At 49.2% G+C, this 27,246-nt stretch overlaps 1 protein-coding gene across 1 annotated transcript in view; it reads right to left on the bottom strand.

Moving 5' to 3' along the window:
* Positions 1-27,246, bottom strand: part of LOC135202378 (thiol S-methyltransferase TMT1A-like) — a 144,486-nt gene that overhangs the window by 58,271 nt on the left and 58,969 nt on the right. Inside the window, exon 2 of the mRNA XM_064231742.1 lies at positions 15,396-15,556. Coding sequence (XP_064087812.1) covers positions 15,396-15,556 — 161 coding nt within the window. The remainder of the gene's footprint in view (positions 1-15,395; positions 15,557-27,246) is intronic.

Below are 27,246 nucleotides of genomic sequence, written 5' to 3'. Positions count from 1 at the left end.
CAGGTCGATATTGGGGTCTCCCCCAGAGGTCCCAAATCTCGTCGCACACTTACTGAATGCAGAGTCCATTCCGTAGAAAGGACCTGATCTCTTCTGCTCAGAAGATCTGCTCTCACGTTCTTCTCCCCCTGGATGAACCTGGTTAGAAGAGTTATTCGCCGTTCCTCGGTCCAAAGAAGAAGCTCCTTTGCTTTCTCGAACAGGGAGAAGGAGCGAGTCCCTCCCTGTTTCTTATATAGGCTAGAGCTGTCGTGTTGTCCGAATTCACTTGCAACACGGAACCCAATACTTGAGGTTCGAAGTGAACGAGAGCTAGATGGACTGCTGCCAGTTCCTTCTTGTTGATATGCCAGGACACCTGTTCCCCATTCCCAGGTGCCTGACACTTCTCTCGAGCCTAGCGTCGCTCCCCCATCCTTTTTCCGAGGCATCTGTGAATAACACTAGGCGAGGGCTCGACAACTGAAGGGAGAGCCCTTGATTCAATCTGTTTGGCTCTAACCACCAACTGAGGTCCTTTTTTATGCTCTTCGAGAGCTGAAAGGAGTCCGAAAGCTCTTGGTGCTTCTGATCCCATTTCTCTCTGAGGAAGAATTGTAGGGGTCTTAAGTGTAGCCTCCATAGAGAAACGAACTGTTCCAACGAGGAAAGGGTCCCCAGAAGACTCATCCATTCCCTCGCGGAACATTGTTCTTTCTCTAGGAAGGTCGTCACTTTCTGTAAACATCTCTCCTGTCGTTCCATTGATGGATACACGAAAACCCCGAGAATCCATCAGAATCCCCAGATAGACAATGCTTTTGCTGGGGATTCATCTGGGACTTCCCGAGGTTTAGTAACAGTCCCAAGGACTGAAACTAGATCCAGTGTTAATTTCAAGTCCTCAGACAACGATCTTTTGATTGGGCCCTGATCAGCCAATCGTCGAGATACAACGAGATTCTTACTCCTTCGATATGAAGCCAATGAGCGACATTCCTCATAAAGACCCGTGAACACCTGAGGGGCCGTGGCAAGACCGAAGCATAGGGCTCGAAATTGAAAAACTTTGCCCTGTACCATGAATCTTAGGTACCTCCTGGACGAGGGATGGATAGGTACATGAAAATAGGCATCCTGAAGGTCCAGGGACACCATCCAATCCCCTGGACGAAGCGCTGCAAGAACGGAGGAAGTCGTCCCATCGATGAACTTCGTTTTTACAACGAAGCAATTCAGGGCACTTACGTCCAGGACTGGTCTCCACTGTCCTGATGCTTTTGGTACAAGAAAAAGACGGTTGTAGAACCCTGGAGATTGAAGGTCTTGCACCCTTTCTATCGCCTCTTTGTCCATCATTTCTTCTACTAGTTGAAGCAGGGCCTGTTCTTTAAAGAATCTCGGTATCTTGCTGTTAATTCCCTTGGAGTTGTTGTTAAGGGAGGCTTCTCCCTGAAGGGGATAAGGTATCCTCTCGGCGAGGATAGAGAGGGACCAGTTGTCCGCCCCTCTCTGAGCCCAGACTTTCGCAAACTTCAGCAGTCTGGCTCCTACTGTAGTCTGGAGGACTACTTTTTCATTGTGGTTTAGGGAAGGGCTTACGTGCTGATCTTCCTCTCTTAACCGGTCTCCTACTCCTAAGAGAGGGTCTAGCCGTCGTTCTCCTCGAAAGGGTTGCTGAACAAAAGCAGGCTTCTCTCTTTTAGCCAAAGGTACTGCTGGTTTTTAGTCTTTTCGCCGACTGCGCAAGCAGATCCTGAGTAGCCTTTCCGGTAACGACTTAGATATATCTCTCACTGTCTCTTGTGGAAACAGGTGACTAGACAGGGGCGAATAAAGCAGAGAGGATCTCGTAGAGGAGACACCGATTTCGTCAAAAAAGAACTGAAGACAGATCTCTTTTTAAGGACTGCCGATCCAAAGAGAGAAGCCCACCTCCGTAGATCCATCCATCAAGGCCTTATCCAGGCAAGAAAGTACACTTGTTAAAACTTCCATCGAAACAAAGTCTGGATCCTGTGCTCTCTTAGCAAGAGCTCCCAAGGCCCAATCCATAAAATTAAAGACCTCAAGTGTGCGAAATAGACCCTTAAGTAAATGGTCCATTTCGCACATTCCCCATGAGGCCTTTGCCGAATGAAGAGCGCGTCTTCTAGACGCATCCACTAACGCTGAAAAATCAGCATCAGCTGAAGAAGGGAGGCCCAATCCCATTGGCTCTTTCGTGTCATACCAGACACCTGGCTTACCTGCCAACTTCGAAGGAGGGCAGGAAAAAAAACCGTCTTGCCCGCTTCTTTTTTTAGAGAGGAGCCAGTTCTCCCAAGCTCTTGATGGCTTTCTTCATCGAAAGGGTCGGATTCATTTTCACGAACGAAGAGGACTTGGAAAGCTTAGTGCTTGAAAGCAGTGATCCGGCGAAGGAGTATCTGCAGGACGAAGAGAGTCACCGAACTCTTGAAGAAGCAGGGCTGCCAGTCTCTTGTAATCGGAGACGACCGCATCTACAGGAAGTTCCTCCTCAGATACCTCTTCAAAGGTAGCATTAGGAGAAGAATGCCTCTTCGGAGAAGGAGTCCTAGAAGGAGAAGCGCTCTTTTCCTTTGAAGGAAGTTTGGTAGAGGCAGGAGGTTCTTGCTGCTTGAGAGGGGAAGAGCTCGCATCTTTACAGGTAACTCTATAAGGAGTAGGCAAGAATCCCGTAACAGGCTCTTTTCAGGCTCTTGGCGCCTGTGAGGAGAGGCGCTAGCGTTCCATCGGTAGCGTCTATCAGGCGCTACACGCCTTGGGGTAGAAAAAAGTCTGCTCTCATCCTGGCTCCTGCCAGGAGAGGGGTTTACTTCCTTCCGAATGTTCTCGTAAGAAGGCAAACTCGTAACTCCTAAGGAAAGCCTAACAGGAGTAGAGCGTAGAGAACCCATCCTGCTCTTTTCAGGCTCCTGGCGTCTGCGAGGAGAGGCGCTAGCGTCCCGTTCTGGGCGTCTGGAAGGAGTAAAACGCCTGTTTGAAGAATACTAACATCACGATGGCGCCTGCTAGGAGAGGCGCTAAAATCTCTCCGAGAACGTCTGGGGGGCAAGACTTCTTCTTCTCTCTCTCTGCGTCCCCGTGAATAACGGAGATTATCTTGTTCCTTAAGATAGCAAGGAGAGGCGCTTGTATCTCTCAGACAACGCCTATAAGGAGAAGAACATTCTTTACTCCTAAGAAAGGATCGACTATCCTTGTCAGGAGAGGGGCTTGCGCCCTTATTCGGGCGTCTAGACGAATGTGGGATCCTACTAGAAGAAGCTCTTCTGGTCGGAGTAGTAGATCGTTCCTGAAAGGGAGAGGCGTATCGTAACGGCCTTGTTGGGGAGTAGCGCCTTCCAGGAGAGAGGCGCCTACCAGAGTCCGAACGCCGACTTGACGACCGTCTCTTAAGAGAGCTCTTTACTGGAAGAGAGACGTCCTTCCTGCGAGAAGGCTCCTTAGACAGCGAGCCTACTAACGAGGATAGCTGCTCCTGCAGTCCTACCAAGAACTTCTTTGTAGAAGTACGAATTCCTTCCGGAGAAGAAACAGGAGACTTCATCGCTCTCTTCTTCTGAGCGGGAGAATACTCCGGAAAAGGCTCTGGACTGGAGTCTAATGCGTCTCCTGCAGGCGCCTTCCAGGCTCTCTTCAGAGGGCGCGACTTAGACGCGGAGCTCCATCCGCGTCTTGGAGAAGTAGAATCCGAGTCGGACAAACACTTCCTAAGGACGCTTTGTCTATAGCTGTCCAAGGCAGCCTGGGACGAGCCTACAGGGCCTGCCGAAGGGACGCCTGACCTTTGTTGGGAATACTCTACATCCCCCTTGCGGCTTTCGGACATTCCTCCTCCCTTGGTCATGGGAGTCTGAAAGAGGTCTAGGCCTAGGAGCAATGCGGAGTCGGTCAGACGCCCCCTCCACTACACTGGGGACACTGTACACTTCACTCTTACCTTCCATTTCTCGTAATTGCCTTTGTTGAAATTTACGGATCGACGCTTCCATTGCAGCTTTCTCCGATCGAGACGAATCTACGATTTCGCTGCGGGGGGAAGGAGCTGAACTTGCGTTAGCAGAAGGAGAAATTACATTAGAAATAGAAAGATTGTCCTGATCCAAAGAGCAGGACCTACTTGAACTTTTAGCAGCTTTCCTAATTCTATCTTTCTCCAACTTATTTACATACGCAGTCAAACTCTTCCATTGAACTTCAGTCAAACTCAAACATTCGTCACATGTGTTACTAACTGAGCATTCATTCCCCCTACATTTAACACAAAATAGTGTGAGGGTCACCGCCGCTTTCGGCATCTCACCTTACATCCTTCTTTCACACAAACCCTAAAATGAGTTTCAGGCACAACATCAGCCATAATGAAGAATCCTAAGCAAATCCAAATAACGGTCCAAATCAGCGTATACCAAAGCCAAAGAAAGAATACTTCACCAAACAATCCTTAGCAAAGCAAGCAGAATTCCGTGCAGGAGGAACTACACGATGTTGTCAGCACCGGCGACAGAAAAAATCTGGTCTGAAAACGGGAATTGGTTCCTATTCCCGCCACCAGCGGCGGGAGGAGAGGGTGATCACCTGACCTACCTGTAGCGTGTGCCGCGAGTTTTGAATTCTGTCGGGACGTCAGAGACATAAGCTAAGTATATATCTGGCGGGGAAGTTGCATGTACAAAACCAGGAAACATATGACAATACACAAAGCACTACACCCAAGAGCAAATACGGACAGACTATACATAACATGAAAGGAAGGAGGGAGAGGACTACTAAGTATAGAGGACTGCGTCAACATCGAAAACAGAGCACTGGGGCAATATCTGAAAACCAGTGAAGATGAGTGGCTAAAGAGTGCATGGGAAGAAGGACTAATAAAAGTAGACGAAGACCCAGAAATATACAGAGACAGGAGAATGACAAACCAGCGATGACACATGGCAATGGCTACAGAGGGGAGAGCTAAAGAAGGAAACTGAAGGAATGATAACAGCGGCACAAGATCAGGCCCTAAGAACCAGATATGTCCAAAGAACGATAGACGGAAATAACAAAATCTCTCCCATATGTAGGAAGTGCAATAGGAAAAATGAAACCATAAACCACATAGCAAAGCGAATGCCCGGCACTTGCACAGAACCAGTACAAAATAAAAAGAGGTGTGATTCAGTGGCAAAAGCCCTCCACTGGAGCTTGTGCAAGAAACATCAGCTACCTTGCAGTAATAAGTGGTACGAGCACCAATCTGAGGGAGTGATAGAAAACGATCAGGCAAAGATCCTCTGGGACTATGGTATCAGAACAGATAGGGTGATACGTGCAAATAGACCAGACGTGACGTTGATAGACAAAGTCAAGAAGAAAGTATCACTCATTGATGTTGCAATACCATGGGACACACCAGAGTTGAAGAGAAAGAGAGAGAAAAAATGGATAAGTATCAAGATCTGAAAATAGAAATAAGAAGGATATGGGATATGCCAGTGGAAATTGTACCCATAATCATAGGAGCACTAGGCACGATCCCAAGATCCCTGAAAAGGAATCTAGAAAAACTAGAGGGTGAAGTAGCTCCAGGACTTATGCAGAAGAGTGTGATCCTAGAAACGGCGCACATAGTAAGAAAAGTGATGGACTCGTAAGGAGACAGGATGCAACCCGGCACCCCCACACTGTAAATACCAACCAGTCGAATTGGAGGACTGTGATAGAGCGAAAAAAAAAAAAATAATAATAATAATACTCATTCAACTAAGCAAACCCATTAATACAAGACAACTATTTCTTAACATTGTAGTCTGCAAACCTATTAGCTGCCTGGTAATTCTTAACACATTACACCTACGTGCTAAAGCTGTGGCATGTGGTGCTAATCGTACTTCTTACCAAAGAAAGTGCACTTTATTACCTTACTCAGTTCTTTGGAACCAAACCAACCTGCACCACGTGTTACCTGTATCTTTCACGGTATTCATTGGTGCTTGCCTGAATTACAGCCTTAAGTATGTTGCCTGACGATCCTTCAACAACTCGTGCCTAAGTCACAGCAGCCCAAGTGCCATTTCCTTTTCCACACACTCGCTTGTGTGGCCTGTCCTACAATATTGAGCATTCTGGGGAAGGTCAGAGATCACTCTAAGCATCAGCAGCATGTCCACGAGGTGTACAAAACTTCACCTCAGCAGGGAAAAGTATGGGGATACAAGGGGAACAGCTGTCCCAATGGAACCAACACCAAGTCGCTGCGCTAGGAAGGAAGAGAGAGAAAGAGAAGAGAAGCAGCGACAGCATAAGCTAGCCCTGAAGGAGTTGCCTTGGTACTGGCCCAACACTGAGCCAACCATCCACCCATGGTATCCACTTCCTCCATTATGTCAAATATGACCTAATACCCTGCTGGAATGACACAGAACAAGAGGCATGGCAAATGGAAACCCTCTTCTCAGAATAAAATCCGACTGACACCAAGAAGGCCGTGATCCTAGCAAAACTCATGGCTGGAAAGGGACAAGATGCCCTAAATTCCTTGGAAAATGGTAATAAGAGAAACTTTGAGGCAGTCAGGAAGGCCGTAGCCACGGCATATGAGATTACGTCTGAGCGTTGGAGACACAGATGGTGAGGTCTTCCCAAGGAGGTTGGTAAAACCTGGTACAACTGGCCCTACAAAAAGACCTGAGACTTGCGGCAGTGGATTGACACCTTAGAGTACAAGGAGTTCGAGGACACTCCAACTTGAGAAATTCCTCCATTATGCACATGGCTCTTTGGCTCTACACATTACATATCACTGTGTTAAATATCACTAATAAAGCTTTACATACTATTTCAAATTTTTGTATTTTGCCATTTGGACCTGACTTCTGTAACCACATAAGGTCCCTAGCTGGAAATTAATTGTATGCAATCTGTTTTTTTATTTTTCTAATTTTCAATTATTATTCTCAATATTATTAGTCATTACCATTACTATGAATACTGTACTATTTTTTCTTCTTTTTCAGCAACTTTGTGAATACTATTGCTGATTATCATTTTTTATGAGGTTATCTCATGTATCTAGACTGTGTATTGTCTTAAATTTGTATATACCATGTATGCAGCCTTGAGCCCATATAAAATTTATTAGTAGTATTATTATTATTATTATCAATAATCATTATTTATGAAGTCTATTCCACTCCTACCACTCCTGAAGTTTGAATATAAATAAACTATACTATAACAATATCCTTGTTTTAAATAGCATGCTAGATCCAAAACTTAAGACTATAACTCACATCTACTGTGTAAATATGTTATGTAATTTGGTAGTTTTGCATCTTATACTCCATTTTCAAACATAAAATCAGAACCAACTTGATTTCCTGATTTAAAACCATCTGTTCAGATCTTTCTCTGTATATATTGTCTTGCAACATGTTCTAAATAATTACCTCCATCTCTTCTGACATTTTATTAAACTTCTCTGAACACCATGAAATTTCTAGCACAATCCATGATGCAACAGACAGCTATCCCACTTCATAAATTTTTTAAAATGATATTGTTAAACTACAATAAAGTTTTGTACATACTTACCTGGCAGATATATACTTAGCTAGTCTCCGACGTTCCCGACAGAATTTCAAATCTCGCGGCACACGCGACAGGTAGGTCAGGTGGTCTACCTTACCCGCCGCTGTGGCGGATGTACGAACCACTCCCGTAAGCTTGTCAGATTTTTCTCTTCCACCTGTCTCCTGAGGGGAGGCTGGGTGGGCCATTAATCGTATATATCTGCCAGGTAAGTATGTACAAAACTTTATTGTAGTTTAACAATATCATTTTTGTACATCAACTTCCCTGACAGATATATACTTAGCTGATTGGCACCCTTGGTGGAGGGTAAGAGACAGCTCAATAATACAGGTAAGACGGGCAACAACTAATGTTGTAGGATATAAAAACCTTGGTTCTCACCTTTTCAGGATGAAGACTTCATAGATACTATCTCTGAGTCTGCATTGCCTGGGAGAGCTACAGCTAGGACGTGACCTGATGCTGAAGACTCTCGGATCTACCACTGGATATGTGATCCCCTATTGTGGTAGAATCCAAGTCGGAATGCTGTTAGAGGGACCTTGTCCGCTTACCTAACAGATCCTTACCACTACCTCTGCAAGGAGCCAAAACCCACCAGAACCACCTAACCAAAATACAAAGGGTTAATATTACGACAAAAAGAGGTGCCTCCTGCAACCTCTTTCAGACAACCAAAAAACAACAATATAAAATATAGGGTAACATATAAAAATTTACACAGATATAAGTTTCAGCTCCCTGCCCCAGCAACCGAATCCGCCGATACGAAAGGACCCAAGGCGAAGCATTTATCATATGTGATTTTACATCACGTAGGTAGTGGTTTGCGAAAACCGATTGGCATCTCCAAAAAGTCGCCTCCATCAAGTTCCGCACAGACATATTTTTTCTGAATGCAAGCGAGTTGCGATGGCTATTCACCTCGTGAGCTTTCACTTTCAGTAGTCTAAACTGATCTTCCTACATGCACAGGTGCCTCTGTAATAAGGCTTCTCAGAAAAAAAGGAAGAGCATTCTTCGACATGGGCCCCGAGTGGGGTCCTTTACGGAGCAACCAAAGTACAATCTTGATTAGCCTTAAGTTGTCCTTCCTCTTAAGGAAAAGTAACTTCATAATTTCCTCATAGGGCAAAGAGTTCTTTCAGGCTCTTCCCTACTAGAAAAGAAAAACTACGAACTTCAAAAGCTCCTGGGCCAAGGGCGTGATGGGTTTTCATTCTTTGCAAGGAACTTGGAACGAAACGAAAACATACCCAATAGAATCTTCCTTAAACCCCCTACATTTGCCCTCAATAGCTTGGAGCTCACTCACTCTTTTAGCTGTAGCTAGGGCCAAAAGGAAGATAGCCTTCTTCGTCAAATGTCCTTGAAAGAGGCTAACGCCAGGAGGTTCGAATCTAGGACGATCCAAGGAATTTGTAGGACTAACGTCTAGATTCCAGTCGGTACTACATGAGGACGCTTAATGGTTTCAATGATCTAATAAGATCATGCAGGGTCCTTATCATCGGATATATTTTAAGCCCTCTCATGCCGAAATGGAGCCGCCAACATACTGCGGTATTCCCTTAATAGTTGACACAAACCAGATTGACATTCTTCTTTTGAGGAAAATAAGGAAATCCGCAATTTGGGTTCACAGAGGTACTGGAAGAGGAAATGTTCTTCCTCTTGCACAACGTCTGAAGACATCCCCACTTTGACTGGTATACACGCAAGGTGGAAGGTCTCCTCGCTCTTGCGATTGCTTTAGCTTTAGCAGCTGCTGCTGAAAAGCCTTTTCGCTCTGACCAAATTTGGACAGTCTGAAACCAGTCAGACTGAGAGCGAGGAGATTTTTGTGGTACTGTCGAAGTGGGGTTTGGTGAGTAGATCGCTCCTTAGCGGGAGCGATCTTTGGAAGTCCACCAACCATTCCAGTACCTCTGTGAACCATTCTTGGGCGGCCCAAAAGGGAGCGTTAAGGTCATTCTCGTTAATCGGAACTCTACGAACTTCTTGATAGTTAGCCCCAGGATCTTGAGGGGGGAAAACGCGTAGACGTCGAGTCCGTTCCAGTCTAGAAGAAGAGCTCTATTGTTACTGCCTCTGGATCCGATCGGAGAGCAGTAAGGATTCCAGCCTCTTGTTCTTTGACGTGGCAAAGAGGTCTATGTGTGGCCTGCCCCCATAACTTTTCCACAGGCTCTGGCATACATCCGATGAAGGGTCCACTCTGTGGGAAGGACCTGATCTTTCCTGCTGATGGAGATCGCTCTTACATTCCTTTCTCCTGCACGAACCCTGGTGAGAAGCTTGATCCTCTTTCTTCTGCCCACAGAAGAAGGTCTCTTGCTGTCTCGTACAGGGAGAAGGAATGCGTCCCCCCCTGTTTTCCTGATGTATGCCAGAGCTGTAGTGTTGTCCGCGTTGACCTGCACTACCGATCCTTCTGACTTTGGGCTCCGAAAGCCTTCAGAGCCAACCACAACAGCCATCAACTCCTTTCTGTTTGATGTGCCAGGCTAACCCTGGTCCCCACCCAGGTACCTGACACTTCGTTGGTTCCCAGAGTTGCACCCCACCCCATGTCCGACGCGTCGGAGAACAACACCAGGTTTGGGGGTCTGTGATGAAGAGACAGTCCTTCGCAAAGAGGTTGGGATCTGTCCACCATAAAGAGATGTTTCTTGATGTCCTGGGATAAACGACAGGGGGAGAACGTCAAAAATCCTGAGAACGACGACTCCAATTCCGATGGGAAGAAAGAATTGGAGCGGTCTCAGGTGCAACTTCCTAGGGAAACTAAATTGCTCCAGAGAGGAGAGTGCCCCAAGCAGACTCATCCACTCCCTCACTGTGCATTTACTTCTTTCCCTAAGAAGGTTTGTTACTCTCTCGAATCCTCGGGCTATCCTTCCTGCGAGGGAAAAGCCGAAAAAACTCAGAGAGTTCATCTGTATCCCGAGATACACACACTCTTTGCTCGGGAATTAGTGATGAACTTCTTGAAATTGACGAGAAGTCCAAAGCCTTCGTCAATTCTAAAGTTACTTGTAAGTCCTTCAAACAACGATTCCTCTGAAATTGGCCCTTATTAGCCAATCGTCGAGGTACATGGGAAATATCCTCACCCCTTTCAAAGAAGCCATGAGCCACATTCCTCAAATCCCCGTGAACACTTGAGGGGGCCGTTCGAGAGGCCGAAACACGAGCCCTGAACTGAAAAAATTTTACCCCCCATCATGAATCTGAGAAACCTTCCTCGAGGAAGGATGGATCGTACGTGGAAGTAAGCGTCCTGAAAATCCAAGAAACCATCCAGTCCCCTGGACGAAGCGCTGCCAGCATGATGAAGGCGTTTCCATCGTGAACTTCTTCTTTTCTACGAAGAAGTTCAGGGCGCTTACATCCAACACCGGTCTCCATCCCCCTGAGGACTTCGGAACTAGAAAAGGCGGTTGTAGAAGCCCGATGAATGATGGTTCTGTCCCCAAAAACCCCTAGTTTCGATAGCCCCCTTCTCCAGCATCCTGATATTACTGCTAGATGGAGAGCTTGATTCATGATGGGGTCTCTGTACCTGGCCGTCAGTTCCCGTTGGGATGGTCGTCAAGGGAGGTCTTTCGACGAAAGGATGAGGTAACCTCTCCTCAAAATAGAAAGGGTCCAAGGATCCGCCCCTTTTTGGGCCCAGACTTCTGCAAAACTCTAAGAGTCTGGCGCCCACCGTTGTTTGAAGGACTTGCAAGTTTATTGGGGGGCTTTAATCAGGGACTTGGCGAAAGTCTTACCCCCTTCTTGAAGGTCTACGACCTCTTAAACGTAGAGGTTGGCTTGATGAAGATGCCCTCGAAAGGGTTCTCGAACACTTGCCTTTTCCTTCTTAGCCTTGGTAGGAAAGGAAGGGCGAGGTTTTCTTGCCGACTGTGCCAAAAGGTCCTGGGTGGCTTTGGCCGAAAGTGACCTCGAAATGTCCTGCACTCGATGTTTCGGGAACAACTGAGTAGACAAATGAGCAAACAGCAAAGAAGACCTCTGAGCATGGGAGACGACTTCGTTAAGAAGGACAGTAAACCGACCTCTTCTTCACGATGCCGGGCCCCATAAAGGGAGGCGATTTCACTCGCTCCGTCTCTTACGACTTGTCCATACAAGACAAAACACACATAGATCATCGGTGAAATTGACTCTGGGCACCTTCAATTTTCTTGGCTAGGACTCCCAACGACCAATCAAGGAAGTTAAATACTTCTAGCACTCTAAAACATACCTTTGAGCAAATGATCCAATTCGTTCATTGCCCAGTCGTCTTAGCAGAGTTAGGGCAGTTCTGGCCTTAGTCGAATCTACCAAGTGCCGAAAAATCCGAATCAGGCCGAAGACGGTAGACCCAATCCTAAGGGCTCTCCTGTTTCGTACCAGAAAACCAGCGCGTCCTGATAACTTCGAAGGGAGGAGGAAAAGCGAACATCGTTTCCCCGCTTCTTCTTTGGAAGCCATCCAGGAACCAAAAATCCTCAGTGCCTTCTTCATAGAAAGAGTTGGCTTCATCCTCACACAAGAAGAACTCTTCGCTGTCTTCGCCGTTGAAAAAAGTGAGTGAGGAGAAGGAGGAGCCGTAGGCGTAGGGAATCCCCCAAAAACTTGTAAAAGTAGCTCTGTAAGCTTCTTGTAAGAAGAGACAGCAGCAGAAGTGTTCGGTTCCTCATCCGAACCTTCTAGGACGTCTTGTCGAGGCGAGCGGAAGATCCTTAGGTGACGAAGGGATCCTAGCAGGAGTTGAGCGAGAGGTTGGAGAACGCCCTCTCTTAGAAGAGTTCACATCCACTGGAGAACGAGAGAAGATCTGGGAAGTATACGATGAGACTCCCTCTTCGAGGTATACGGAATCTCAGCCGAAGGGAGAGGTAGGGCTCCTACTCCGAGAATTCTCGGAAACATCCGCAGGGCGCTTACGAGGAGGCGAGCGCCTACTATACTCTATGCACCTATCCTGGGGCGCAGCGGCTGCCAGGAGAAGAGCGCCTATCGAGAGCAGAGCGCTTTGCGCGGCTCTCCATACCTGTCCAGTTGCGTACGATCAACGGAAGTTCGACTGGAAGGCGAAATGCGCCTACTAGGAGAAGGCTGCTTGCGAGACTCTTGACGTCTAACAAGAGGGTAACATTCAGGAGAAGGGCGCTTCAAAACTAAACGAGCGCTACTTGGAGAAGGGCGGCTTCCGGGATTCCTGGTGCCTACAAGAGACAAACAAACAGGTTCAGGAGAAGTGCGCCTAGAAGCGGGAGAGCGCCTAACACGGAGAAGGGCGCTTGAAAGACGCTTGTTTTGTCTGCCCTTAGGAGAATAATCAGGAGTATGACGCCTTAAAAGAGACGAGCGCCTACTAGGAGAGCTATGTGCAGTAGGCTCTTGGCGCCTACCTTGCGGGGAGCGGCAACAGGTAGGCCGTCTATCATGCACACGACTCCTACAGACTCTAGATGCCGTCAGGAGAGAAGTCACGATCCGATACCTCGAGGAGAGTGACATCTGGAAGAAGAACGCCTACCTTGTATAAGGGCGCCTTTCTATAATCTTAGGCTGCTTGAGGAGAAGTCTCGACTCGAGGGAGTTTGAAGAAATCGCTTGTGAGGAGCAGGTGCAGTGCGCTTACCGGAAGCGGGATCCAATCTGGAGAAAAAAACTTTTCTTTCTCCATAGAGCGTCCTACCGATGTTTTGGCGCCTTGAATTGAAAGAGAGCCAGGCGAGCGAGGGCGCTCTACGCGACGTGAGGGCGCTCCCGCGAGCGAGGGCGCTCACGCGAGCCCCCCACCCTTCATACGAAAACCCCATCCCCATAGGGAAGGAGAACGATCCTCTGAAGAGCGGGCGCATAGATCTCTTGATTCGGAAGAGAAACGTCCTTCTTCCTAACGTGATCTAACTGCTAGAGAGTCTGCTAGCGCCGTGATCTGAGCTTGAAGTCCCGCGAGTACTCTCGTAGGAGAATCTTCTAATTCTCCTCGGAAGCAGGCGCCACCGAGCGCGGAGCGCGAGAAGAAGAAAGATCACAGGATTTCTTGTGTTTCTCGCCTCCACGACGATTCTTCCGGGAAAAACCTCCGGACTAGAAGCCAAAGGACTGCAGGGAGCCTTCCAAGCCCTCTTCAACGGGCGCGGACGCATCCGGGGAGTTTCCAAACCTCTCTTCGGAGAGGGAGACGACGAAGAGGAGAAGCATTGGAGTAGGAGCTCCTTCTTGTAGCGATCCGACGGCAGCCTGGGAGCGTACTTCAGGATCTGCCGAGGGGTACGCCTGACCGGTGGGGGCTCTCCCTAGCCCTCCTGCGGCTTTCGACTTTACCTACTCCACTGGAACTGGGAGTTCTGGAAGAGGTCTAGGCCTAGAGGCACTAAGGGAGCCCGGGGTAGACGCACCCTACACAACACTGGGGACACTGCACTGATCACTAAACACTCTCTTACCTTCCAACTGACGAATTTCTGATCCACAGAACGATTCTTGGCTTTCAGAGCTGCGCCTCGAAGGCGAATCTCCGGCTTCGGTGCGGGGAGCCGGGGCTGCAACTTGGGAAGAAGGTTCTAATTTCTACGTTAGTACTATTAGGATCCACATCCAACTCATATTCTAGATCTGCTGAACTTCTAGACGGGAAGCCTTACGCACTCTAATCACGTTCCCACTTCCTAAACATAAGAAGAGAGAGCCTTATATTCTTCTTCATTCAATCCCTTACATTCACTACAAGGGTTAGCAAAAACGCACAAATTCATTCCCCCTGCATTTCATGCCAAACAACCGTCGTGGGGGGTCTACCGAAGCTTTCGGCAACCTCACCTTACATCCTTCATTCACGCAAACCCCTAAAAAACAAAACAACACGAAGTTTTAACTACGATTCTAGATCAGAAAACAATCGTTAAAAGAAAATCAAAAACTCAAAATCAAACCGGTCCACAATCAGCGTATGCCAAGCCAAACAAAAAAGCGAATACGTTCACCAAAAGAAAGTCCAAATTAACTCCAGGGGCAAGCGAGAATCGAAAAACTATCGAGAGGAACCGACAACAGTTGTTATGTTCCCGCGACAGAGAAAAAATCTGACAAGCTTACGGGAGTGGTTCGTACATCGCCACCCCCAGGGCGGGTAAGGTAGACCACCTGACCTACCTGTCGCGTGTGCCGCGAGATTGGAATTCTGTCGGGGAAACGTCGGGAAGACTATAGCTAAGTATATATCTGTCAGGGAAGTTCATGTACAAAAATATTGTTTTCATCATACTCTGCTAACTGTTGTACTAGAAGGGTTTTTCAATGGACCAAAATTTTTCTAAGTTACATTTCCAAAGAATATTTTTGCAGTTGAATTATTTTCATGGAGCTTTCTGGTGCCGAAGTTTAAATAACATCAGCCTTTAATTCCATAAGGCAAACAGCAGCCATATGATGCAATGCATATCAAATGTATTGAGAAATGTTATAATCTTCTCTTGTCATTTACAATGTGAAAAAAAAACAAAATTAAAATACAAAAATAACGATTGACTTGATATACAGTGTGGTGGTACTGTTACTAGGTAGTTTCCTAGCTAATATATTTCCTACATAACTAATCTTTCCAGACTTCTGCTCAACAGTACATCAAAATTGGCCTTGTGATATGAAATTTTATAATACCGTCAATTCCAATACGGCAAGCAGCCATATGATGCAATGAGTATCAAATGTACATGGAATATTATAAAAACTCCCTCTTGTGCATTATAAATTTGAAAAACAACAAAATTTAAAAGCTAAAAACAATGACTGAAAAAACTTACCTGTTCCAACACCTATCTCCAAAATCTTGATTTTGCTTTCTTTCCTGAGCTGGGGATCATGAGATACAACAGTTGAAAGACTCCTAAACAAGTCCTTTTTTACTTCCTCTGATTTTACATTTTTCTCCTTTGTTAACAAATGCATGAAATATGCAAACCACCTGAAACATGAAACTAGAGTATACTGTACTGGTAAACAACTTCTATTCACAAGATTTAAATACACTGTATGTATACTGCAAAACAAAAGTCTTTAAATGTTCTATCAAAATTTTAAAAAGTAATTTGTATTTTTTTAACTATACAAACCTGTAGTCCTTACATTAAGAATTACTTTCAGTGGAGATAGAAAAGAGCTGTTGAACTTTAAAAACATTACAATTTTTTCAAGTAAAGTAAATATTTTTTCCTAACTATACAAACCTGAGGTCCTTTACAATAGGATACTTGCAGCTTAGCAGCTGGATACGGTTGTAAAATCTTGAACAAGGTGGTAGGCAGTAACTACCTCCCAGTAGGCGGGGAGACCCGCCTGCCCGGACATAAACACTCCAATTTTTCTTGCAGCATGTTTCAGATAGAGGGTTGGCATAAGGTGGGTTAATGTGTAAAGAACCTCAGGTTTGTAGTTAGGAAAAAATACAATTTTTAAAAACTGAGATTTTTTTGTTCCTACATGATATACAAACCCTCGGTCCTTTACAATAGGAAGGCTCACTGCTTGGAGGGAGGAATCTGAGTGAGGTCTCTATAACTGATGGAGCTCAGCACACCTCGGATATTCCTCCTGTCACAATAGCGAGGAGTGCCCTGCCTCTGACACATTGATCGGAGTCTAAGAACTGCCAGATCAAAAGTCAGACCTCTGGCCCTTTTTGAAATGAGCGAGGAGTCATAACTCATACAAAAAGTGGAAGAATACATGCAGAGTCGGAGGCATTTAGGCAAAGAACAGGACATTCATGCCCTATTACCCACATCTCTTGCCTCCCTTTGCTGGAGGAAGGAGCAGGATTGCTTCTATGATTCTGACAAGAAAAATAGAAAGGAACTCAATGTGAAAGCTTACCGCATAAAACACCCAAACAGCCAGGTGTAAGTTTAAGTCCTATTCTCAACCCGAAAGAAGAGAAGAATAGAAAGGAAGGGGAGGGGGGAAAGCGGAGAAACCAGTCACTCTTGCATCCTGCTTACCTCTAGAACTGCAAAACATAGGCGAGAGATACAACTTGTCCTCTTGAAGGAGTCGGGTAAGCAAACACAACTTGAGTATCCACCACAGGTCCAAGAAAAGGGAGTTTTAAGGACCTGTGGGCAACTACCCAAAGAATGAAAAATATAATGTGGTCCTCATTGGACTACATTTATCTTCCAGGCTGACATATTCTTTGGAGTGCAATGCATTGGCAAGCCTGTAGTGGAGAAAGGAAAACTGACATCGATGATGAGTGTCGAGTCGCCACATGTCCAGCTACCCAGCAATAGGAAAAAGTAATGATTGATCTGGATCAATCAAAAAACAAAGTCCAAGGCGTGGAGAATCATGAAGGAATCAACCCATTCCTATAGATACCAAATGATTTTATACCAGAGACGGAGTCACGACCCGATTATCTGCCTTTGATGGGTGATGCTGAAGACGATCCATACAACCCATCTATCCTCTTCGCCAATGCTGGAGAGAGAGGGAGGCAGTCCTGAAAACAAAAACTCTGTCTAATGACTCTTGTAAGGGCTCACAAGTTCCAAACAAAGTCAAAAGCCGTCTAGGGTACTGAAGTCCCTGAGATGGCAAGACAGAGAAAAAGGTTTTCATCAGTGTAGAATCTCAACCAGGGAGAAACAATACTACTTACGTGAAAGACTAGAGCAAGTGTGCACCCATGTCTTTTGCAGTCGAATCGGAAAGAAGTTAACTTTCACGATTCTGACAGAGAAGTCCTACCAACGACGGCAACCAAATAGAACGGTTCTAATTCCTGAAATTTACAGAGGAATGAAAGAGAACTTCAGCTATTTCATTGCTGTTCGGCACAAAAAGGCCTGTACTTGCAATGAAGGCAGAAAGTCTTTAGCCATGTAAAACACAGGGAGGTATTGCCTGCATGAGCCACTCCTTGACACTGCAAAAGTTGGACCAGAAGGAAACTTCTCCATACCCTGACAGCTGCATTGTCAGAGTGAGCAGCGCTGTCAGGTGAGCAGTGTTGTCAGGAAGAGCAGTCTGCTTGGCAAAGAGAGGCTAGGACCCAGTGGGTTGTTTCCATATTGAACTTTGTTTCAAGACAAGTTCAGAGCACTTACATCCAACATAGGTCTCCCAGCCGCGATGACTTGGGAACTACAAAAAGGCAGTGCAAAACCGTGACGATTTGCCGACCACTAACTCTACAGCCGCCTTCTGAATGAGAGCTTCCACCTCTTTGGCCAGAACTACAAACCTCTCCGAGCCTGGAGAGTAAGGCGACAATACGATCGGCGCATTGGAGAGAGGAGGAGGATCTTTGAAAGGAATGGAGTAACTGAGGTGAAGAACTTGGACCACCCAGGGTCTACCCCTCTGTGATTCCACTCCTCCCAAAACAGGTGCAACCTGGCAGCTACCGGAGCATGAAGGATAGTCATATTACTTGGAGGAAGGCTTAGAAGCAGGTTTTGTCACAGGTTCGAAAGAGGTCTGATGAAAGGCCTGGCTCTACCTCCACGAAAGGGCTGCAGCAAAGGAGAGGAAGATTTGACAGGAGTCACAGAGGTGGCTTTCGCTCGCTTAGTCGACTGATTATTTGTCAATTTTTTCCAATGCAGAAAGAATATCTTTAACTGTTTCTTCTAGAAATAGATGTTGCTTATCCAATGGCAAGAAAAGCAAAGCCGAATTCTGGGAAGCAGTAACTTCTTTCGTGACAAAGGAGCACCAAAGTTTCTCTCTTCTTAAGAGTACCAAAGGCAAAGAGGGAGGTGATCTCATCAGAAGCGTCCCTGACAGATTTGTCGGCGCACGAATAAGCCTCTAACCAATCCGACACCAAGTCTTCCAGAATGGAGGGGCAATCCTCAATCTTCAAATCAAGAACTCTGACTGTCCAGTCCAGAAAACTCACAATTTCCAGGACCTTAAAGAGGTTCTTAATCAAATGAGCCAATTCGGGGGAAGAAAAGAACACCTTAGCCACCAAAAACACAGCTCTGCGATTAATATCGATAAGACCAGAGATGTCCCCCTGGGAGGAGGCAGAAGCTCCCATGGAAGGAGCTTCTCCAGTTACATAAAAACTGGTACCTCTTATTGATGAGCTTTGATGGCAGAAAAGCAAAATTAGCCTTGCCTAACTCCTTCTTGGTTGTTAACCAGTATTCAAAGATACAAAGAGACTTCTTCGAAGCCTTGGGCAAACCCACCTTAGGGAATAAAGGGTCCACATGCTTCCTTCTCATCATAAAACTTGAAGCAGGAGACCTGGGAGCTGCCGCAACTAAGTAATCTGGCTATGTGTCCAAGAGATACCGCAGAAGACTGACGAATACGCCAACGTGGGGAATAGATTCTGCTTCCTGTTCTTCCTACGATGACACAAAAACAGGAGAAAAGAGAAGTTCTGCTGGCTTTGGGGCCAACTGATTGCCCTTGGAAAAAAAAACAAAAAAAAAAAAAAAAAAAAAAAAAAAAATGACATCAACTTTTGTACTGTTTAAGAGGGAACAGATTGGATTTATCCTGTGTCGACATTCACACAGCAGAAGTCAGAGTCAAAATGCCAGAAGTCCAGAGTATCGAAATATTCGACACTGAAGGATCCATACTTGTCGGAGAAAGCATCACACGAAAAAAGCGCCAAGGAGCATTCGATGAAGTGTTGAACACTTCGAAGGTGCCAAAATATGACAATTTGTCCAAAATTGCATTTTTCCTAACTATACAAACCTGAGGTCCTTTACAATAGGAAGGTAACTAGCGGCAGCTGGATAGGTCGTAAGCTTTCGAACAAGGGTTCGGTAGTTAACTGCTTGTCCGACAGCTGCGCGCGCGCGAGCGACTGGGAGGTAAATAAATCACTTTTGCTTTGGCCCAAGCAAAAAACTGCAGAGTGGGGGTGGCATGAGGTGGGGCTATGTGTAAAAGGACCTCAGGTTTGTATAGTTAGGAAAAATGCAATTTTGGACAAATTGTCATTTGTTCCGACACGGCATACAAACCTTCGGTCCTTTTACAATAGGAAGACTCACTTCTTGGTGGGAGGAATCTGAGTCTTTTGTGAACAGACTGGTGTTCGCCCAACCTTGGAAGCCTCCCTGGTCGTAAGAGCGAGGGGAGGGATCCAAGCCTCTGTCCGATTGATCGGGTGTGCACCGCAGGATCAATGGTCAGACCTCTGGACCGAGTACTAAGAGAGAGGCAAGCGTATCTCTTCGTACCAGCAATGTAAGAACTTGTTCCTGTACAGGAGCAATATAAAGTCATGGGTTTGACTCTTGTAGGCATCCATTCTTCCCCCCTTGTAGAAGGAAGTGGTGGATATTCTGCTCCTATCCCTAGTGAAAGGGATAGGAAGGGGCTCTGTCATATAGCTCACCTGCATCTCGTCCTCATCCAGCGTAGTGACGACCGTGGCCCTCTGCCCACAGGTAGAGGAGTAGGAAAAGACGGGAAGAGGGAGCCAGTCACTCACTCATTCACACATCCATCCACACAGTCACACCAGGACTCGATGCTGTTTCAGCCTGCGAGGTCTGGGTTAGCTACACAACTTGTTGAGCAGCCACCACGGGTCCCAAGGAAAAGGTATCCAAAGGACCTGTGGGCAATATCCGAAGGTAGAAGGACGTAAAGGTAGTCTGGTTAGACCAGACCCCTGCCTTCAGGACCTGCGCCACGGAGAAGTTCTTACGAAACGCCAACGAGGGGCCAATACTTCTGACTTCGTGAGCTCTCGGACGGGACGTACGGATGTCGTCACTACCATCAGCCTCATACGCCCTCCTGATGACCTCACGCAGCCAGAATGAAAGAGTGTTCTTGGATACTTCTTTCTTGGTTACCCCGGTGCTAACGAAGAGGCGTCGACACTCAGGCCTGAGGTGTCGAGTTTTCTTCAGATAGCGCCGTAGCGCCCTCACAGGACAAAGCAGCATCTCATCCGCATCATCTTATCGGTGAAGTCCAATAGGGAGGGAATCGTGAATGACTCGAACCTGTCGTCAGGGATCGACGGTTTCTGAGTCTTCGCAACGAAGTTCGGGACGAAATCGAGCGTCACAGATCCCCATCCCTGGAGTGTCGTACATCATAGGAAAGACCATGAAGTTCCCCTACTCTCTTCGCCGATGCCAGGGCCAGCAAGAAGAGGGTCTTGAGGGTCAGATCCCTGTCTGACGACTCTCGGAGTGGCTCGAACGGCGTTCGAGTCAAAACTCCTAAGGACGAGAGTCACATCCCACGCAGGAGGCCTGAGTTTCCATGGGTGGGCAAGACCTTCGAAGCTCCTCATAAGCAAGGAGATCTCGAACGAGTTCGAGATGTCCAATCCCCTCAGTTTCAGGACGAGCGCCAAGGCGGCTCTGTATCCTTTTGACTGTGGGGACTGAGAGGAGCTTCTTCTCTCGGCGAAGAAAAACGAGGAAATCCGCTACCTGCTGAAGAGTGGCTCTGAGAGGAGATAGACCCCGTCTACGACACCAACCACAGAAGACGGCCCACTTCCCCTGGTACACAGCTGCAGAGGACTGACGGACGTTTCCAGCCATCTCTGTTGCTGCGCTACGAGAAAAGCCTCTCGTTCGCAAGAGATGGTGGATAACAGCCAGCCGTGAAGACGTAGGGACTGGACTGCTCGGTGGTACCGCTCGACGTGTGGCTGGGCGAGAAGGTTGTTGCCAAGGGGGAATCTCTCTCGGTTCTCCTGCGGAGAAGAGCCAGCAGGTCCGGATACCAAATGGCCTGTTGGCCAGTTGGGGAGTCCACCAAGGATTCATCACCTGAGATTCGGGGTGGACCAGTGCTCCGACTGATCACCTTGCGAATCAGGCTGAACGGGGGAAAGGCATAGACGAAGAGGTTGTCCCACGGGTGTTGAAGAGCGTCCTCTGCAGCTGCCCATGGGTCCGGCGGACGGCCGAGAAGAACACCTGGAGCTTCCTGTTGTGCCGGGTGGCGAACAGATCCCACGACTGGTCGCCCCCACAGGTCGAAGAGCCTTTCCGCCACGTCCTGGTGTAGAGACCATTCGGTCCCTATCACCTGATCCCGACGGCTGAGCGTGTCTGCTACTACATTCTCTTCCCTGGAATGTAGCGTGCCGACAGCTCTATTGAGTGTGCCTCGGCCCACTCGTGCACCTGCCGAGTCAACTGGTACAACGGGAGAGACACTAGGCCCCCCTGTTGTTGACGTAGGCCACCACCGTGGTGTTGTCGCACATCAACACCACTGAGTGTCCCATCAAGCGGTCCTGGAAACTCTTGGAGAGCGAGGAACGCTGCCTTGAGTTCCAGTACATTGATGTGAAGGTGCTTGTCGTTCTCGTCCCCTACACTCCTGAAGCCAGCAACTCCTCCAGGTGTGCGCCCCATCCCTCGGTCGATGCGTCTGAGAACAGCTGCATGTCCGGGGGGGGAGTGCGCAGAGGCACTCCTCTTAAGAGGTTCCTGTCGTCCAGCCACCAGGCTAGGTCCTGCCTCACCTCCGGTGTCAGTGACACTGGAAAGCTTGGGGGATCCGTCGCCTGTGACCAACTCTCCTTTAGTCTCCACTGGAGAGACCGCAGGTGAAGACGCCCGTGAGGGACTAACTTCTCGAGTGACGACAGGTGTCCCGATCACGACTTGCCCATCGCTGAGCTACCTGTTCCTGCCGAGACAGGAACTGGTTGGCTGCCTCCCTGAATCTGCTGATCCGCGAGTCTGCGGGGAAGACTCGCCCTGCTACCGTGTCGATCAGCATACCCAAGGTACTTCATCCTCTGCTTGGGCTCGAGATCGGACTTTTCGAAGTTCACAACGATCCCCAGATCGCGACAGAACTCGAGCAGTCGATCCCTGTCCTGTAGCAACTGCGAGCGGGAGCTCGCCAGGACTAACCAATCGTCGAGATACCTCATCAGGGACGTTATATCCCGTGCGAATGGGCCCAAGCAGACACCAGAGTGAACACTCGCGTGAACACCTGTGGGCGGTTGAAGAGACCGAAGCAAAGTGCCCTGAACTGGTACACCGTCCCGTCGAGGATGAAGCGGAGGTACTTTGTGGAGGACTGATGAATTTGGGTATTTGGAAATACGCATCCTTCAAGTCCACTGAAAGCATGAAATCGTTCTCCCTGATGGAGTCGAGCACTGAGCGTGCCGTCTCCATCGTGAACCGGGTCTGGCGAACAAACCGGTTCAGAGGAGAGAGATCTACCACCGGGCGCCAGCCTCCCGTAGACTTTTCCACCAGGAAGAGTCGACTGTAAAAGCCCGGTGACTGATATCCGTGACGATTTCTACAGCTCTCTTGCTCAGCATGGTCTTGATCTCCTGTCTCAATGCTACGTCCTTCGATGACCCTGGAACGTACGGACTGCTGTTGGACCGGGTTGGAGGTGAGGGGTGGCCGAGATTCGAAGGGTAATAGATATCCCTCCCGAAGGACATCTACAATCCAGGTCTCGGCGCCGTAGCGCTGCCAAGTTGCCCAATGGCTGGCCAGGCACCCCCCACTTCCGGCAGCAGGTGAGGGGGAACGCCGTCCCTAGCGTTTCCCCCCTTTCTTCGACTTCTTCCCAGAGCCTCCACGGGAGGAGGAGGGCTGGGAGGAGGGCTGGTTACGGCTCCCCTTGGTAGAAGTCGAAGAAGACAGAGTCTTTCCCCGGGGGGCTTCGACGCAGCTACCGTCTTTGGCCACCGAGGAAGCGCTAGCCGAGCTCTTAGACTTGGCCGCAGTCCGAGGCTGCCCAGAAGCCTTCGAGACTGCCTGGCTGAACCCAGACGCGTCCACTGTCGTCAGTGCGCCGTCTGTCCACCGCAGCGTCCACCATCTCTCCTGGAAAGAGAGACGTGGAACTCCGTAAAGGTCCGTTGCGAAGTCCCAACGCCGCTTCACGCCCGGCCGCCCTGGAAACCCGAGTAAGGACAGCGTCCCTTCGTCGGAGAACCAGGTTGGCCCACAGGTTCACCGTCTGGTGGGCAAGGAAGGAGATGGCTCTTCCTCCAGACTGGCAAATTCTCCTAAAGGCCGAGTCATCTTCGGGAGAAATTCCCCGGAGTTGGCTGCGACCTTTAGATACTGTGAGGGACCACAGATCTAGCCAGGAGACGGCCTGGAAAGCTGCCATGGCGGTAGATTCCAGGCCGAGTGCCTCTTGCTGCGAGAACCATAGGTTCTCGGACAGGAGCTGCTGCAGAGACACACCCGGAGTCAGCCTTGCTAACTCCGGGTTCACTGTTTGGGCGGCATCGGGTCTTCAGATGGCACGTAAAAACGACGCTGTCGCAGCAGAGGAGGTGGAAGCAGCTTGCTCGACCTGCCAGACTTGAGCGAACCGTCTTGTCCGGAGACAAGCGATTCAACCTGGCGGTTCCAGCAACTGAGTTCTGCCAGCTCCGGAACGCGGCAAACCCACCGTCGGTCTGGGTTCCCTCTTGCGGGCCCCAGAACGACTCGAAGCCGGGACGTGGGCTCGGATGGTGGGAGCGGCGATCCTTCCGCGAGGTCGTTGTGCTGACGAATCAGCGCAAAATAACCTCGGCAAAGTTCCTCTGGATCTCAGGAGTGACTGCGTCCTGCGGAGTCGGACCATCCAGTCCCACAAACAGGAGCATCTCCCGAGACCCTCCTCCCTCGAGGGGAGGAACAGCGACAGACCCCTCTCGGTCTCCTCCAACCACTTGTGCGTACGACCTGGCTGGTCCGAGAACCGTGCCTGGTACGTACGACGACGTGGTGGGATCCTGAGGGGCGCACCCCTCACGATCACTCCTCAATACCTCGCTCCCTCCCGGTGTAACCCGAGGAGGTTGAAGTATGGGAGAGGCAGACCTGACGCTCCTCCTCCGCTCGCTGGCAGAACCAGTGGGCTTGGGAAAGACTGCAGGCGATCGCCAACGGGCGGTGGCGATCGAGCTGCAGACCTAGTCGAGCCGTCTCGCTGTGGAGAACGGCTGGCTGGACCGAGAACAGCGGTCCCCGGTCGTGTGTCAGAGGAGCTGGTGCTGGTCGCCGTACCGATCGCTCTCTGTGAGAGTAACGGTCAGGCGACCGGCGAGCTCCACTGTCACGGTGAGACCGGTGCGTATCCTCACGGTGCGTCAGTTCGCTGGTACCAGCCGTGGCTGGTGCCGCGAACGGGGGGACCTCTTCCCAGCCTCAGCCCGTGGCCGGGTCATGGACCGTCACGTCCCAGCCCGTGTAGCCAGCTGCTCGCGAGAGCGAGAGCTGGTCTGGTGAGAGTCGCGTGAGCGGCTGTCACCAGTCTTCCGCTCCGTGCCGTGAACCTGACGCTGAGCGGACTCAGAGGTCTGGTTCTTGGCTGCACGGTCGCTGTTAGGCGACCGTACACTCGGTACCTCTCGCGAACGAGAGGCCGAGACGGACCTGTTGCCGTGGCCGAACCACTAACAGCAGGTGAGGAAGTGCCGGTGTTAGCCGGCACTCCTCTGGTCCCCATAGTCTTCTTCCTTGCGGAAGAAGAGACGGGTCCTGCCCCCGAAGGAGCAGGGTGACCAGCGGAAGAACCCCCCGTCTCACCAGAGCGAGACGGGCCCTTAGAAGTTCCCGAAGGAGACTTCTTAGGGGGGGGGGAGGCGACCTTCTTTCTTCTTCCGGCGGGGGAGCCTTAGAAGAAGAAGGGGAAGAGGCGGCAGACGACGACGACGACGAGAAGACGATGAAGACGACGACGACGACCTTCCTCCTCTTCTTCTTCTTCTTCGTCAACCTCCTCAGGACCGACGTCAGATCTGTCATCCAGAGCGGAGCCGGGGCTGCTGTTGCCGAAGCAACAGGGCCCGGACGCACCTGTCCGAACAGATCAGCATCGGGAGCAGCGGCGCCAGGAACAGGAACAACGTCAGCAGGTGCAGGCATCACAGGAACAGCAGTAGAGACGGCAGGAGCAGGTACAGGAACGGCAGCAGTGGTCAACGTCACGTCCGTGAACGGCGGCTGGGCAGGTACGGCAGGTACGGCCGACTGTGCAGGCGGTCCAGATGGACGGACCAGCGGCACAGACATCCTTGGTACTGGTGGGGGAGGTCCAGGGGCGAGCTCTTCGGGCACACGAAGTCCGGTCGCGGCAACACGGCAAAACCCAGGTGGCGGCATCACACTCCCCCGAGGTACGGCGACTGGCCCCTGCACCGATGTAGTAGGTGTTACAGAGACCGCGTGCGGGGTGTACACCAGGTGAGGAGGTGAAGCGTAGCCAGGTGTTGTAAGGGTCGTGGTGGTGGTCGTAACCGTCGCATGGGTGACCGCCACGGAGCCAGCGAGATGGTAGTTTTAGAGCAGCCCCTGGACACTCGGTACGGCCCTGCAGCCCCAACGATGCCCACCACACCTGTCCGAGGTCGTCCTTCGCGGCAACCGCACCTGAGGAAGCAAAAGTCGGGTGATTAGCAGGATCCTCTACCCGCTCGCGCGAAGACGAACGGATAGAGGACCCAGAGTACAACTCGACGTCAGGGTATCTAGCGCCCTCCTCCACATCGACAAGTCAGGTGAGGAGAAGGACCTAGAAACCCCCCCCAAAGGGGGGGAAGGCGCCAAACGTGAAGCTGAGCGGGCGGCAGGAAAGAAGACGAAGTGTCCGTAACCAAAGGAGTCGCGGGAGAGCTTTCCGACGACTCCTTTGCAGGCCTTCGCTTCTTCCTGCCCTCATACAAAGTCCACTGCGCCTCCGACCAATTATTACAAACTTCACAGGGCTCGGCTCGGGTGCATTCCGCGCCCCCGCCACACCGAGCGCACAAAATATGAGGGTCAATCTCCGGGATGAGCGGAACTTTCCGCATTTACGCCCTTCTTGGTACCCGGGCATAGTTCTCCCGTGGGGTAGCGAGGCGAGGAGATTCCATCATTGACCAATAATTCACAATTAATTAGATAAAGAGAAATGATTGTACTTACAATGATTCTTTCATACACAAACACAACCATATACTCAAGGAAAGCGAAACACGACGAGAAGCGGGCAGAGCGTCGAACACACACGTCTACTCGCTGTGAGGCCGAAAGCAAAAGTGATTTATTTACCTCCCAGTCGCGCGCGCCTGTCGGACAAGCAGTTAACTACCGAACCCCTTGTTCGAAAGCTTACGACCTATCCAGCTGCCGCTAGTACCTTCCTATTGTAAAAGGACCGAAGGTTTGTATGCCGTGTCGGAACAAACAACGACCTCCTTGCAGATAAGAAATGTCTGAAGTTGAAAAACTACCTAAACAAGGAGAAGTAGAAGTCACGACATTACAAGAAGGGCGTGAACCGTGATCCACTTCCTTGGACTAATTAACAGGAGGAGGGGAGAAAATCTGCAGTTGTATGCCTTTTAAATGGACGCGAAACTGACAAATTACGCCACTTACGACACCACAAAGGAAAGGAATCACTTGACTTTTACTTGATGATAATGGGCGCAGTGAATGAAACATCCTTTCCAAAGATTTTCTGTCTAATCCTGCTGGCGCACTACAGGATTAACACAGGAAGCAAGTGCTTGTAGGCAAACCCCACCAGTCTCCCATGGACCTCCGGTATGTCTTCTCCCCGAGGCAGGGGAGTGGTCAGGGACCTTCATCTTGGAAAACTGGTAGGACAAACAGCCATCCCCTCAGAAAGCACTGCACTAACACTCGGCACTTCATTATTATTAGCCTTTTC

The sequence above is a fragment of the Macrobrachium nipponense genome, chromosome 30 (genome assembly GCF_015104395.2).
Source record: "Macrobrachium nipponense isolate FS-2020 chromosome 30, ASM1510439v2, whole genome shotgun sequence".
Lineage (NCBI taxonomy): Eukaryota > Metazoa > Arthropoda > Malacostraca > Decapoda > Palaemonidae > Macrobrachium > Macrobrachium nipponense.
Note: the sequence above shows the minus strand (reverse complement) of the source record. Positions and strands in the feature narration are given on the sequence as shown.